The following is a 15,190-nucleotide window of genomic DNA, read 5'->3' on the forward strand; positions in this document are numbered from 1 at the left end:
TTAAAAGTCAGTAGACAGAACGGAAAGACCATTTCTTCTCCTTTTGTTTAATACTGTTGACCTGCTGGGTTTGTGTTTCAGGAGAGGCTCAATTATATTGGCCCAGAAGAATTTGTTCAGGCATTTGTGCAGAAGGACCCTTTGGACAATGACAAGGTAATTGGTCTACGCAGAGGTCAGCCCTGAAATTGGCAATGGAATTCTTTAGTCTATGATAGTGGGTACAAGAGACAGAAATTGGAACAATTTTGTTTTAGGTTTTAAAAACTTTTTTTTTGTTTTTCATTAGCCATACCTGATTCATTACATTTTTTCTTGAGCCTGGTCTCTAAGTGCCTTGACGATATTCTTACCCTACCACCAACTTTTAACCTCTCTTCCTCCTTATTGGGAAATTTAATAAGCAAGTAGGTGTGGGCATTTGTGGTGGTGAAGGTAGGAGATAAAAGGGTAATGGTTTTAGCAGATTAAGTCAGAAGGAAAATACGAAAGGATGCTCTGCTCATGATTCAACAATAGCAGAAGCTATAAAGACAGGATGCACATCCAGTGTGCTGAGGCTGGGTCTTTACTGCCTTGCTTCTTGTTTTAAGGTGAATCCCTCATGACAGGTTTGTTGCCTGATGCAGCCCATATGGAAAGAAACTGACACTAGGCATGGGCTGTAAAACCGGTATACACACACATAAGAAATTTTTCCCCCAGTGACCTCCAGGAAGTATTTCAAATTGTTAAGCAAAGACTGCATCACCCACTAATGAAAGCCCTCCTTTGGGAGAAGGGGCAGCAGCTGCTTTCCGCCCTTAGAATAGTTTTGCTCAGTACAGGAAGTCAAGATTAGGTTTTGCAATAGGAGGCTAGTGGACTTTTTTGAAATTTGTTTGTTTCATTTGGAAGGAAGGAAAGAGGGGTGTAATTAACCTGTTCAAGTTTGGCCTTGAACTCTGAGATGAGCTTAACTTCTTTTTGTTTTTGAACAATATGTCACTCACCCTATTAAAGACCAGGATGATGTAGGCTTCTGTTTATCTACCTTGGAAGATATTTAGTTTCTTGCTACACGAAGTTCCAAAATTGTCTCCTAGACTTAATTTTAAGAGAAAATTTTCTAGTCTTCTGCGCTTTCAGCTTCTCCGTGCTGTGCGGACAGCAATTGGTATTCATACCCCATTAATTAGTCAAGATTGTTTTAGAATGCAGCCAAGACCCTTTTTTTGTTTCTGAATTGTGCTTCTGAGGACAGTTCCCCCCAAGAGTAACTTAGCTTCCTGGGAGAGAAGGCACAAATCATGAATTCATCAGAATAGATTGTCATGAATGCAGCAGAATAGATTTCTAGACCTTCGGGTTTTCACTGGACTATACTAAGAGATTTGATATTCCTGTAAGGAGAGTCAAGAATGTTAGTGCTTCCCTCTCTCTCTCTTTCCCCTCCCAACCCCCACTCTTATCCTAGAAAGCCTTCCTAATTCACACACTGAGAATAAAGGCCCACATCTGAAAAAAAGGAGAGCTTAATACACTCTTTTTTTCTCCAACTCCTCTGCTCACTTTCCTTTCTCTATAGAGTTGCTACAGTGAACGGAAGAAAACACGAAACTTAGAAGCTTACGTGGAATGGTTTAATCGTCTCAGCTACTTGGTTGCTACAGAAATCTGCATGGTGAGAAAATGAATTTTCTCTTTCTTCTAGCCCTCTATATTATCTTTTCATACTTTTTACATCTGTTGGGTCTACATGTTGGATAACTGCCCTCTTTTTTCTCTTTCTATACAGCCTGTAAAGAAGAAGCACCGAGCAAGGATGATTGAGTATTTCATTGACGTAGCTCGGGAGTGTTTTAACATTGGCAACTTTAATTCCTTGATGGCAATAATCTGTGAGTGTTTTCTGAGAGATATGAGTCCTTTATTTTTATAGATCCTGTGAAATGTATCCACTGAAAATTTGCAGATAGTACAGTTTTGTTAATGAAAACTGTATTGTTTAATCTAGACTTGTTTCAGAACGTCCAGAATGCTTTAAATATCCAAATTGGTACAAGTATGTGTAATCTTTTTTAAGTATATAAGAATTCATGGAATACATTTAGTCAGTTTATCCTCATCTGAATATTTATGTATAAAGGCTTACACGTGAGATATGTGCCTAAATTAAGGATTTTAGAAAGTGTTTGAGTAGCTTGTGTATCAAGCATTATAGAAATATATGATCTGGGACTAAATCAAATGATTCCATCAGCAAGACAAGAGGGCAGCCTGAGAAGCTGGAACATTTCTGACTACCCAAGTCACTAGTACTTATCCTCCTCCGACCTTATTAGCCCAGCATATAAACTTTGCTCCTCCTCTGTATCATGGGGATTTTAATGCCAGTGACTGTTCATTCTATAAACATAGGGCAGGGGGTAACACTGTCTTGGTTTTCCCAATTTATACCTGTTTTCTTGCCACAATTATGGTTAATGACTCTTTCGTTAAAAAATATTCTAATTTATATGATAAATGATATGGCTATGCTACACATTTTAGGTACTCAGTAAATATTTGAATATTTGCCTGACTCTTCAGAGTCAGGGTCAGTTTGAAGCCAGAGAATCTACCAGATTTAATTCAATAATTTTGATTCTAATAAATCCCTCTCACCAATTCTTTTTTCCATTAAAAAGATTCTTTTTCCCCTTTATCTCCCCCATAAAAATACTGGCCAAGCTTCAGGTCTCTATCTGGCTTACTCCATGAGAATAGTGAACAGATGTTCATCTACATCAAAGACCTGAAAGATCCACAGTCTAGGTAATAGAAGATTATTTAATTCCCTTCTTGTACTGTTAAGAAAATATCAAGGCAATCCATTTCACGGGAGAAAGTATTTGCAATACATCTAGCTAAAAAAGAACTTGTACTCAAAATCTATAAAGGACTCTACAAAGCAATACTAAGTAGACAAATAACCCAATTTAAAAAAAGGGCAAAGGGGCTTCCCTGGTGGCGCAATGGTTGAGAGTCCGCCTGCCGATGCAGGGGACGCGGGTTCGTGCCCCGGTCTGGGAAGATCCCACATGCCGCGGAGCGGCTGGGCCCCATGAGCCATGGCCGCTGAGCCTGCGCATCCGGAGCCTGTGCTCCGCAACGGGAGAGGCCACAACAGTGAGAGGCCTGGGTACCACAAAAAAAAAAAAAAAAAAAAGGCAAAATACTTGGACACTTCACAAAAGAAGTTATACTGATGACTCGTAAGTATATGAAAAGATGCTCTACATCATTAGTGATCAGAGAAATACAAATTAAAATGAAAATCACAGTGAAATAGCATTTCACACATGGGAGTGACTGAAATTAAGAAGACTAGTTGAACCAAATATTGTGAGGATGTGGACCAAGTAGAATTCTCAGACATGGGTGGTGGTATGAGATGGGACCACTACTCTGGAAAATCATTTGGCAGGTTTTTTGTATAAAGTTAACTTCCTTCCACTTAGTAATGAACACTTTTTCAGAACATAAGTTAGAATGACCTCTCTTATTTCTCTGTTTCCACCTTCTTTTTCTCCCCCTCCATTTTAAATTGGAAGCTGGCATGAATATGAGCCCAGTCTCTCGACTGAAAAAAACTTGGGCCAAAGTGAAGACAGCGAAGTTTGACGTTCTTGAGGTATGTGGAGCTGCTGTTTTGCTGTTATGTAACCTTTTGCGCCTGAATTATTTGGAATTTTTTATGTGGCGTTAAAAGTGAGGTCTCGTAAACTTTCTGCAGGTGAGAAGTGTGTAGTTAATACTCTCCTCTCTTTTGTCTTCAGCATCAGATGGACCCTTCAAGCAATTTCTACAATTATCGAACAGCTCTTCGTGGGGCGGCACAAAGGTCTTTAACTGCTCATAGCAGCAGAGAGAAGGTATGGGTTTAAAGGAGTTTTATTCATAGTAGAGTTGCCATGTGTTGCACTGAAATGTGAACTACTGTACTGAGCTTCTTTTAGTTTAGATCTAAAGAAGCAAGGCCGCGTGCTGTAGACATTTTTATCACTTGCCACAGAGGGAAGGGGAGCGCTAAAGGAAGGGTGGAAGGAGGAGAGGGAAAGGGAACTTGGTGAAGAAATTCGCAAATGTTATTATTGCATTATTTAAATGACTATTTTGTAATGTGTCATAGTTGCGTTTCAAGCAGTAAGTATTAAGTCCTATGTTAAGATGACTAATAGCATTGGAGAGTAATTTGATTAAATGGAAAACAGACATTTACACACTGCACAAGGTGGCTGACTTAATGTAACCTTTTCTCTTAAAGAATTAGCTTACCTCCCATGGTTAAGTCATTTATGTTCAGAAAGTAGGTTAGTTGCTGTAGCATTAGGCCTGCTGTTACTAATTGGATATGTGGGTGGCAGAAAAGGTACAGAGATGATGTCTGAGAGATGAATGATCCTCACTCTATCTGCCCTGCCCTTAAACAATTTCACATTATCTTGGATCAACTGTACTTCTGACTCAAAGGGTCCTTCATTGGCACATTTCATACATGGGAAGGATAAGTCATTTTGACATTTGGAGATCATGTTATTTGAAAAGTAAATACCTGGTTGCAGTAAATGGGCTGATGAAGGTTGCTTGATGAAAGGTATTTTCTGCTTAGATTCTATCCATCTTCTAACTTAAACTATGTCTTCAACAAATAAACGAAAATGAGGGTAAAAAATTTCATGGCCTCTCAGTCACTTCCCCCAAAAAGCTTCAGCCACCATGATCTAAAATAAAAACAAACACAAAAAGAAACCCCACCTTTTAAACATGCTAAATTGCTTCTCAACAAAACCCAAAATATCAGTTCTGATAATGTTTGCGAGATATTGTAAATACATTATTATTTTTTTTTTTTGATAAAGAAACAAGCTCAGAGAAGGGATGAAGCAGAGATAACTATCTCGATTTAGCCTGAGGGAGTTTACCAGCATTTAAAGTTTACCTGCCCAGGACTTCCCTGGTGGTCCAGTGGGTAAGAGTAAGACTCCGAGCTCCCAATGCAGGGGGCCCAGGTTCAATCCCTGGTTGGGGAACTAGATCCCGCATGCAGGCCGCAGCTAAGAGTTCTCATGCTGCAGCTAAAAAATCCCGCATGCTGCAAGGAAGATCCCGCGTGCCACAACTAAGACCCAGCGCAGCCAAAATATAAATAAAATTTAAAAAGAAGGTTAAAGCTCTTTGAGAAAGAACAAGGATGAGGAGAATGAAAAAGAAAAATATAAAGTTTATTTGCCCACATCCCAGTACTCCTGAGACTACTTTGAGAAAAATCGAATCAGAAATTTTTCAACCTTTGGGAAATGATCACATGCATGGGAGGATCCCAGTACCCTGAAGTGTGAAGACCTGTGGGAGGCTGTCTGCAGCCTGTTCTTCACCTCTCCGTGTTGGAAGCAAGGCTTTCTCTGCAGGACCTCCGTGAGTTAGAGGGCCTCTGCCTTAGCGAGGAAGAGGCTGTAGAATCATCTCTCTTGGTCAGGAGCTGCAGTACTGGCCAAAGTAATTCTGAAGTCCAGCCCTCCCACAAAGATCTCACTGAACGTTGTACTCGTGGAACTCTCATAGCTTTTTCCAGTATTTACCCTTTCCATCATTTACTAAATTCTGTCTGCTTTAGTTTTGTTATTTTTTAACCAGTTTTGTGTGAGTGTGTGGATTGTGTTCTGTAGTTCGTAAAACAAATGATCCCACCACCAATTTAAAGCAATACGCCATTTCTTCTTCACAAGTGGTCTCAAAGGCTATAAATGAAAACATTTGGGGAAAAAAATTCATCTTTTATTCAAGAGAATTGGGATTCTGTTTCCTTTTTTGAAGTGAGGGTAGACTCTCTTTATTCCTAAGTCAGTTCCTATTTTAAAGTCTTCCTGGCAGTGTGAATAAAGTAATATAATCTTTGATATTCTTTGAATTATGTTTAGGTGGCCAATGTGGCACATCTCTAGGTACCATATAGAAAAAAATCTATCTTTCGCATCAGGGCCATTAAATGATCTTTAAATTGCTGTTTTTTTCCGTGAGTCCTTGTGTCTCCTGGTTTTTAACCACTTCTCGTACAAGTGCATGGTTTTCAGTCCTTTCACCATTCCATTTCTGATCATCAGCGTTCATTTCTAGTTGTGGAACTGATAATGCCTTTAGGGTGTAGTTGCCAAGAATATTGTGAAAGGGAATTAGAGAACATTACTACTTGAGACGTTCTCCCACTAAAGCCTTCATTGAAAGACCTCTCAGAAAGCAAACTTTTGCTCCTGTAGTAGCCTGTACATCCACCTTCACTCTGGAAATCCGAAGCCCTTATAGTCTCCCGATTTTTACAGTGGTAGATTTATGTAGGGGCTGCACATCTGAAGGGAACCATCCATGAGGAAATGACACGTTGAAGAAGACTGTGAGACTTCTGTCTGGCATATGGGCATAAGGAACAGCACAGGAATGATCATAAGGGAGATTGTTTCTATCGCTGTGTTCTTGGAAGAGTGGTTCAGACAATTAATAGTGGATCGATCCAGCAATCCCACTTCTGGGTATTTATCTGAGGAAAACAAAAACACTATATGTTTAGAAAAGATACATGTACCCCCTTGTTCACTGCAGCATTATTTACAAAGCCAAAGATAGAAACAACCTAAATGTCCATTGATGGATGAATGGATGAAGAAATTGTAGTGTGTGTGTGTGTCTGTATATTTATATATATACACATATATACACATATATATAATATATATACATACAAGCATATATACTACAGTTTCCTTATTCCATTTTATATATATATGTATATAAAATGATTCATGTGATCAGCACCACGTGAATCTCACAGCCCAGCACTACAGAACAGGGCACAGAAGGAAAGTTCTTGCTTAAAAGCTGTTACACTAGGCAGATACTGCATCCTGATAATAATTCAGTCCTCATTTTCCTTATGATGATATATCAGTAATACTTGTCCCCTTGTATGGGGCCTACTGGTTTGGGGGGAATGCTTAATTGAGGTCAAACCTGTGTTGTTGAATTTAATCCTCACCACAAGTCAGTGAGGTACTGTTCCCATTTTAAGGTGAGGAAACTAGGCTTTCTTAGGTGTATACCAGGGGTTGGCAAACTCTTTCTCTTAGGGGCCAGATCCTAAATATTTTAGGCATTGTAAACCATACGGTTTCTGTTGCAACTACTCAGCTCAGATGTGGTGGCACAAGAGCAGACATAGACGGTACGCGGGTGAGCGGATGAGTGTGCCTGTTTTCCAGTAAAGCTGTCTGGACACTGGAATTTTAACTTCATTTAATTTCATGCTCATGAAATATTATTCTTTTGATATTTTCCCAGCCATTTAAAAATGTAAAATGTGTGGCTTCTAGGCCATTCCAAAACAGGTGGTGAGGCGGGCTGGCCCTCGGGCCACAGGTGGCGGACTCCTGGCTTGTACGTCCAGTCAGTTGTGGAGCCACATTTTAAACTGAGGTCTAGCAGAGCCAAAGCCCAGCACCCCCCAGTGACAAGTGGTCTTGCAAAGAGGTGAAGTTCGGGTGTGTTTTATCCTTGTTACCATGGCTGTTTAGTTCTAAAATAATAGAGATATAGTCAGTAATACTTGAAGGAGAAGGTAATGAGGGAATCTTTACGAATTCAGTTTAGAGACTTCCAGACAATAGCAAATGATTAAAAGTATATTCAAAAGGGCTGTCGAAATTGAAGATTCATTTTGGCTATTTTCAGAGATCAATGAAACAAAAAAAAAATCAAAGCCTATCTTTTTTTAAATGACTTTAGGGGAAAAATCTGAATTGCCCCCTAGAAGTGAAAATTGATACTTAATGTTTTTAAGTACGAGCCAAAATGTTTGTTTTCCAGACCCGTCATTCATCTAGTATAGGTGTACCACATGAGTCATAAGCTTAGGGAACCTTCAAAAACCTGCTCTTGGGTAAACAACATAGGTCCACGATTTGTGTCTGCAGCATTATTTACATTGTAGCACACTTAGAACCTTCAAAAGCATGTTGGCGTTTGAGAGAAAGTGGAAGTTACAAAGTGGAAGAACAAAGAGCTTTGTTCTTTGTTCATTCTGGGCTTCGTAGAATTTTGAGTACTCTCTTAGAGATTATTATTTTTGATTAATTAATTAAATACCACCATATCAAACCAAAGATGTGAGGCAGGAAAGTCTTACTAAAGAAGGCTCATTGTTTTTTTTTTTTTAATTTTTTTTTTTTAATTATTTATTTATTGGTTGAGTTGGGTCTCTTGCTGCGCGCGGGCTTTCTCTAGTTGGGGCGAGCGGGGGCTACTCTTCGCTGCGGTGTGCGGGCCTCTCACTGCGGTAGCTTCTCTTGCTGTGGACCACGGGCTCCAGGTGCGCAGGCTTCAGTAGTTGTGGCACGTGGGCTTCAGTAGTTGTGGCGCACGGGCTTAGTTGCTCCGTGGCATGTGGGATCTTCCCAGAGCAGGGCTCGAACCCATGTCCTCTGCATTGGCAGGCGGATTCCTAACCACTGCACCACCAGGGAAGCCCGGCTCATTGTTTTTTAAACAGCCATTAATTTTAATTTGCACATTTATATTCCTCCTTCAGCTGGGCCTGCCTCACAACATATTGTGCAAGGTACCACTTCGGTGATTTCCCATGAGAACAGGTGCTTACCTGCTGTGTCACAAGAAGGCCAGGTTTACTCAACAGGAAGTTTGTAGCAACTATTACCAAAAACCCTGTGCTCTCATGTTATCTTGAGCAGTATCTTCAAGGGAAAAGAAAATGTTCCTCTAAGAAAAAGTTCATCTAAAATGTAGATGTCTAAATGATAAAAACAGTACAGATTCTCACAGAGAGATTGGGTCACACATCTTAAGCTCTTAGTACCTGCAGTGGCAGGTATTCTATTAATATTTTGCTCTAACTAAATGAAAAGTAAGAGTTCTTTTAGATGTTTTTTCTTTGATTATAGCTAGAACTCTCAGATTTGATTATATGCTATTGCCCTGAGAAAAATGGGGGAAACTAGCAACAATGTGAAGCCAATCTGCCTCCCACTGCCACCCATCTTTGCTGCATTTTGGTTACTAACAGCATTTTCATGTTATGCAAAACTATATAAAGAAGGAAACTGCTCTCATGGGAGGCAAAGGAAACACTGTACCTGTCTTAATTAATTATAGCCTACTCTGTAATCCAGAGTCAATGCTGTTCATTAACTTCTTATATTGTTTGATGAGAGTCTAAATGTTTATTTGCCCAAAACAAACCAGAGCTTTTTGTTTTCTCTAGATTGTGATACCATTCTTCAGTCTTTTAATCAAAGATATTTATTTCCTCAATGAGGGGTGTGCCAACCGCCTTCCCAACGGCCATGTCAACTTTGAGGTAAGGCTGCAAGATCTGAGCCCAGAGAAGGGCTAGCTTCTCCAGCAACTGTAGAGAGCCCAGGCCATCTAAGCTGCTTCTGAAGTTCTCGAGCCAAGTTTTCTCTTTCCCTACTAATTTGTAAGAAGATAACAATGCTGACTAGAATAAATTAGCTGCACCATTATTATAAATTATTATCCAGAGGTACTTGAGTGAATTTGGACCTCTACCTAGCAAATATCTATTGCTAATTTTTATTAAATTAAGAAAATTATGGAGTTCAGAAGATTAGAAGCCAGAGGAGAACATTAAACGGAGTGATCTCATCCAAGCCCATGATTTTTGATAACTGCCTTTAACTTCAACTTTCATTTTATTCTTTCCTAGAAATTTTGGGAACTGGCCAAACAAGTGAGTGAATTCATGACATGGAAGCAAGTGGAGTGTCCATTTGAGAGGGACCGGAAGATCTTACAGTACTTGCTCACAGTACCAGTCTTTAGTGAAGATGGTGGGTAGCCTGTTCAGCCGGGGCCGCCACCAGCATCCACAGACCCTACGATCAGGAAGTCAGCATATAAATGCTTGGTGCCAGGTTCCTCATGTAGTATGAGGCCTGTTTTCTGACTTATTCCATCTTAAGAATTTTCTGTTGCACAGAAAACCGTATGATTTATCCCTAAAATATTTGAGTCAGGCACTCACTATTCACCGATAAGCAGTGCGTTTCTGTGTTTAAACATTCTTTATAATATTAGATCTGCAGAGCTTTGGGCACAAATGGAAAGTTATTGAAGGATTATTTGCCCTTGTTTAGGCTTGCTTTAATGGAGAAAAAAGGTGTTTCGTGATATGTTGACATTCAAGGTAATTTGAAGAACAAAACAATTGCTAGACCCTGCTGTTTGTCAAAACAAACAGTGGAAAGTCTTAACCTGTTAAAACATTAGGGAATTTGAGGCAGAAACAGTGATTGTGTACAAAAAAAATTGACCAGAAACTTAAAGTTTGTAAAAGACTTGGGGATTGATTATATTAATCTGTTATAATATAATATTATAGAAATCAATAGCATTATTAACTATTTCTCATAGTAGATTGGTAGTGTTTGTGATAATGACTAAAGAACATTTTGAATTAATATGACCCATTCCAGAGGGGACTTGATTATTATTAGCCTCTACAAACAGGATTAATAACAAGCTTTTAAATCTTTGGAATTCTTTTTGACTTAATATTAAAGAGAAAAACATTAGAAGAGTGAAAAATTGGCCTAGAAAACCTGACTTTTTACCTGCTAAAATGTCTTTTAAAAAGCTAACAGGAAAGGCTCCCCTTCGCATCCCCCTTCTTTGTAAAGAACATAAATATGAGTGTATGATCGCATCCTGTGGCTTGCCTTTTTAAGCTTTTTTTGCATCATAAATTGTCTTAGTTAACCAAGTGCCTTCTTGGCCTAAGAGGCCCTTGGGGTTGTGTTGAGATGGTCAGTCAGGGGCAAAGTGTGGTATTCTGTGTTCTTAAAGCTCCCCGGTTGTAATTTGATATTTTAAGGAGTGTGTTTTGCTGTAGGGTTTGGTTCAGGTTGAATGGGGGATGGATGGAGGTGGGTAATGTATCAGGAAAAGGCTTCAGCGTTAATGCATTCGTACTTTTGGTTGATTGTAGCTCTCTACTTGGCTTCCTATGAGAGTGAAGGACCTGAAAACCATATAGAGAAAGACAGATGGAAGTCCTTAAGGTGGGTCTCATTGCTTCTCATTGCTGTACAGATCTAATAAAGACGTTGCCCTTAAGTGAAGAAAGCTGCGTGCTTGTCATAGGGAGTCCCCGCCTGCGAGTTCCAAGTCCTCTCTGTAGCTTATCTCCTGTTAACTGAATCTTTGTGGCTTAGAATCCTCATTGCCATCCTTCAGTTTTATTGTCTTTTTTTTTTTTTAGTACTGGCAGATATATAGTGACTCTGTTCTTTCTCCCATTATTTTATGGAATGAGGAACTGAAATTACCCTGTGGTATGTTAAAAAGGGCACTGACACATTTTCTTCATCTAAAAGATAAGAAGTTCAGACTGTATTTCTGAATAGCTCTAACAGTAAAATCTTATTTCACCTGAGATCAAAGAGACCCAAGTACCAGCTGATTCAGTAAATTGGAGTGTGTCACTTATCGACTAGATCTTGGTCCCCTCTTTGGTTTGGGAGAGAGCTGGGACTTTAAATGTAATACAGAATCTCTCCAAATTTAAAAATGTTGTTAATCTGTAGTGTTTTCAAACAAAACTAGGATAGGTAAGTTTGTATTTTAACCATCTGAGATGCTTTAATGGGCAAAAGTAGCCCAGGATATAGTATTACTATAACCAAAATTGCTGTATGTGTATTTCTACTAAGAGACTCTGGGAACATGTGCCTCTTTTTTTTTCTTTAATATTTATTTATTTATTTGGTTGCACTGGGTCTTAGTTGTGGCAGGAGTGCTCCTTAGTTGTGGCTCACGGGCTCCGTAGTTGTAGCATGTGAGCTCTTAGTTGCAGCATGCATGTGGGATCTAGTTCCCTGACCAGGGATCGAACCCAGGCCCCCCGCATTGGGGGCGTGGAGTCTTATCCACTGTGCCACCAGGGAAGTCCCATGTGCCTTTTTGTACCAGGTTGACAAACCCATTTTCTTTTCTTCCCATAGTCACTTGGGAGCCTTCATTAACTTGATCTTGGGCTAGGTTTTTGGCCATCTCCACTAATATATATTTATTTTAAGTGACTAGCAGTTCTCCCAGAAAACCTGAAGGACTTCAATGCTTAATATTTTTCTGTCCTTCTTTAAAAAAATTTTAAAATTAATTTAGTTTTTATTAAAGTATAGTTGATTTACAGTGTTTTAATTTCAGGTATACAGCAAAGTGATTCAGTTATATATATATATATATATATATATATATATATATATATATACACATATATTCTTTTTCAGATTCTTTTCCCTTATAGGTTATTACAAAATATTGAGTATAGTTCTTTGTTGTTTATCTACTTTATATATAGTAGTGTGTATATGTTATTCCCAAAATCCTAATTTATCCTTCCTCCCACCTTTCCTCTTTGGTAACCATAAGTTTGTTTTCTACGTCTGTGAGTCTGTTTCTGTTTTGTAAATCAGTCCATTTGTATCATTTTTTTAGATTCCACATACAAGTGGTACCATATGATGTTTGTCTGTGTCTGACTTACTTTAAACTATGTAAAATCAAACTTCAAACATGGGAAAGATGAAACTAGTATTAGGTGAGGATTTTCATCCTCATTCAGATCATTTGCCACCTTCCTTCTTATCTTATCTTCTTTATTACTCAGGTCCAGCCTCCTGGGCAGAGTTTAACACACGGGATGCTGGCTGCTGCTAGCCGCTGCTGCGTTCAAGCAGATCATCGAGGGGCTGGCCTTTGTTTTCGGGCATCTAGTGCCACAAAAAATCATGAAGTCCCTGCAAGCACGCTCCCTCAAGAGCAGACGGGGACCTTATTCCCCACAGCTGACAGACTGACTCAAATTTTGTGAGACTGTAATGTTCACTGAGGACACTTGAGGAAGAATCCTCTAAAGATCCCAGCTCTGCAATGATTCATCTCCTGGAATTTCCATGTGAATCACAGCTCTGCATCTGGCTGGAGCTTTCTTTTGTGTGTGTGTGTGTGTTTTTTAATTTGGTTCAACATTTGCTGCTAATGGGACTTGCCCAGCTGAGTGCTGGCTCTTAGGAAGCCCATGTTCCTTTGTTAACTTAAAAGAAAAAGGGAGAAGAGGGAGGGGAAGCAAGCCCTCCATTTAGATCCCAAACTGCAGCTCAGTGGTATTGCCGGGAGGGGTCAGGCTGGCTGGATGCCAACTGCAGACTTTGTTTCCCTGAGCTCGGGCTGTGTTGTGAATTCCCCTCCTCCCTCTTCCTACAAGGTTTTGAGTTGGCTGCTGGTTAGCAAACTCCTTTTTGCCCATATAAGTTATTTAATATAATAATGAAGCTAACACTGTGGTAGGAAAATAGCCACTAGAAAAAAAAGCAGAGTTTGTCATTGGACTGTGTAACATTCTAGAAGGACCTTCTGTTTTCTTTACCCTTCTGAGCTGTTTACAGCTGACCACTGTGTTCTACAGATGTGTTTCTCAGTAGTGTTTCTGTTACTTAGTTTTCCATGATGCCTATTTTTTTTTCCTCTTGTAAATTTAAATTATCTGACTTTAAGGGTCTTGGGAAAAAACCCATGGCCTAATTACAGTTTAATTTTTTAAACAGACTTATTTTTCACTACCTTTCATAGTCTGTTGGCGACTAAACATGTGAACAGAGAACAGATTGGAAAAGATAGCCCCCGCCCACGAGAGCAGTGAACAAAACAAATGAAAAACATCTTGCTGTTGACTCAGAGGTCGAACTAATTGTGAAATAGTTCACCTTGTTAAACATCTAAATAAATCTGTAGTGGCTCTGCAAATAGCCATTATATTTATTTACTGTAGGAGAAACTGTAGTAGTAAACTGTGCTAATGAAAAAAAAAAAGACATCATGTACAAAACAGAGATGTATTTGCAAACTTAATGACATGGTTTCAGAAAAACAGAGCATGTCTGTATGCTGCACGCCATCTCAGCAGACCTAAAATGTCTCCAAGCTGTCCCTTTACAACCATCAATATATTTGACACTCTGCGGCCAGGAGTTGTGGTGTCTTTGTTTTCTTTAATGGATGGGATTGGTGGGGGGTATTGGGGGAGCTGCAGTCTCAGCTGTTCAACTCAAGTGACTGGCTGAAAATGTGTCTGTCCTTGGGGAAGTGGCCTTTAGGAGCATGTGCGTGGGCCTTTGATATTTTGAAACTCAATCATAGTAAACAGTTAATAAGCATCACTTGCCAGGCACTTCTAAGTGTTCGCCATGGATCATCATCTTCGCTTTTTAGGCGTGGAAACAGGCATTTTAATAATAATAATAATTTGTCCGCGGCCATATAACTAATGAGAGACACAAAGATTTGAACTAGACCTTTAATTCCAGGGCCCAGCCTTGAGATCACACTGCCAAGCCTTCTGAGACTTCAGTATAACCTTCAAGCTTGCAAGGAACCTGGGGATCTCGCTGACCTGCAGATGTGGATTCTCTAGGTCTGGGGTGGGACCCAGGCAATACTGATGCTGCTGGTCCTGGAACCCTCGGAGCGGGGCTCCCTGCAGCACTGCCGCCTTGCCTTTCCCTGAACTCTGCACCTTGCATGTGTTGCCATGACAGCAACAATGTCCACCTTTCAGCCTTCTATGTCTGGGGGTCTTCAAATGATGGGCTGCTGGCCAAGTCTACCCCTTTTGTTTGAGCCACAAGGTGACAACTGTTGAAAAAAAATGGAAAGAAGAGTATTTCATGATACATGAAAATTACATGAAATGCAAATTTCCACATCCATAAATGAAGTGTTTGGAACACAGACACATTCATTTGCTTACACACTTTCTCATGGCTGCTTTCTGCTACAAATCAGAGTCTTGTAGTTGCAGCAGAGACTGGATGGCCCACAAAGCCTCAGATATTTACTCTCTGCCCTTTACAGAAAGAAAGTTTGCTGACCTCTACTCTCTAAGTGGTTGTTCTGAGCATTACAATGAGTTTGCAAAAATGCTCTAAAGTCTCTATTAAGGCATTAGATACATAAATGTGGCTACTGAGAAATTTTTTCCTAAAATGGTGTTAGGCTTAACAAATTAGGGATTCTTAGAGATTCTAAGGCTATTTAAACAAAAAGTCTTCACAGAAAGAGTTACCATTCTCATACCTGTCTC

General features: G+C 39.6%; 1 protein-coding gene across 7 annotated transcripts in view; it reads left to right on the forward strand.

Moving 5' to 3' along the window:
* The window catches only part of RASGEF1B (RasGEF domain family member 1B), a 34,826-nt gene extending 20,906 nt beyond the window's left edge, over window positions 1-13,920 (forward strand). For 6 of the 7 annotated variants that reach the window (XM_060147953.1, XM_060147957.1, XM_060147958.1 and 3 more), the window contains 9 exons: window positions 82-156; window positions 1,568-1,663; window positions 1,778-1,880; window positions 3,576-3,655; window positions 3,801-3,896; window positions 9,290-9,385; window positions 9,755-9,878; window positions 11,036-11,108; window positions 12,719-13,920. In XM_060147953.1, coding sequence (XP_060003936.1) covers window positions 82-156; window positions 1,568-1,663; window positions 1,778-1,880; window positions 3,576-3,655; window positions 3,801-3,896; window positions 9,290-9,385; window positions 9,755-9,878; window positions 11,036-11,108; window positions 12,719-12,743 — 768 coding nt within the window. In that variant the 3' untranslated portion in view covers window positions 12,744-13,920. The remainder of the gene's footprint in view (window positions 1-81; window positions 157-1,567; window positions 1,664-1,777; window positions 1,881-3,575; window positions 3,656-3,800; window positions 3,897-9,289; window positions 9,386-9,754; window positions 9,879-11,035; window positions 11,109-12,718) is intronic. The other variant, XM_060147959.1, reaches the window with a different exon arrangement.
* The last annotated feature ends 1,270 nt before the right edge of the window (window positions 13,921-15,190 follow it).

This window comes from Lagenorhynchus albirostris, chromosome 4 (assembly GCF_949774975.1).
Source record: "Lagenorhynchus albirostris chromosome 4, mLagAlb1.1, whole genome shotgun sequence".
Lineage (NCBI taxonomy): Eukaryota > Metazoa > Chordata > Mammalia > Artiodactyla > Delphinidae > Lagenorhynchus > Lagenorhynchus albirostris.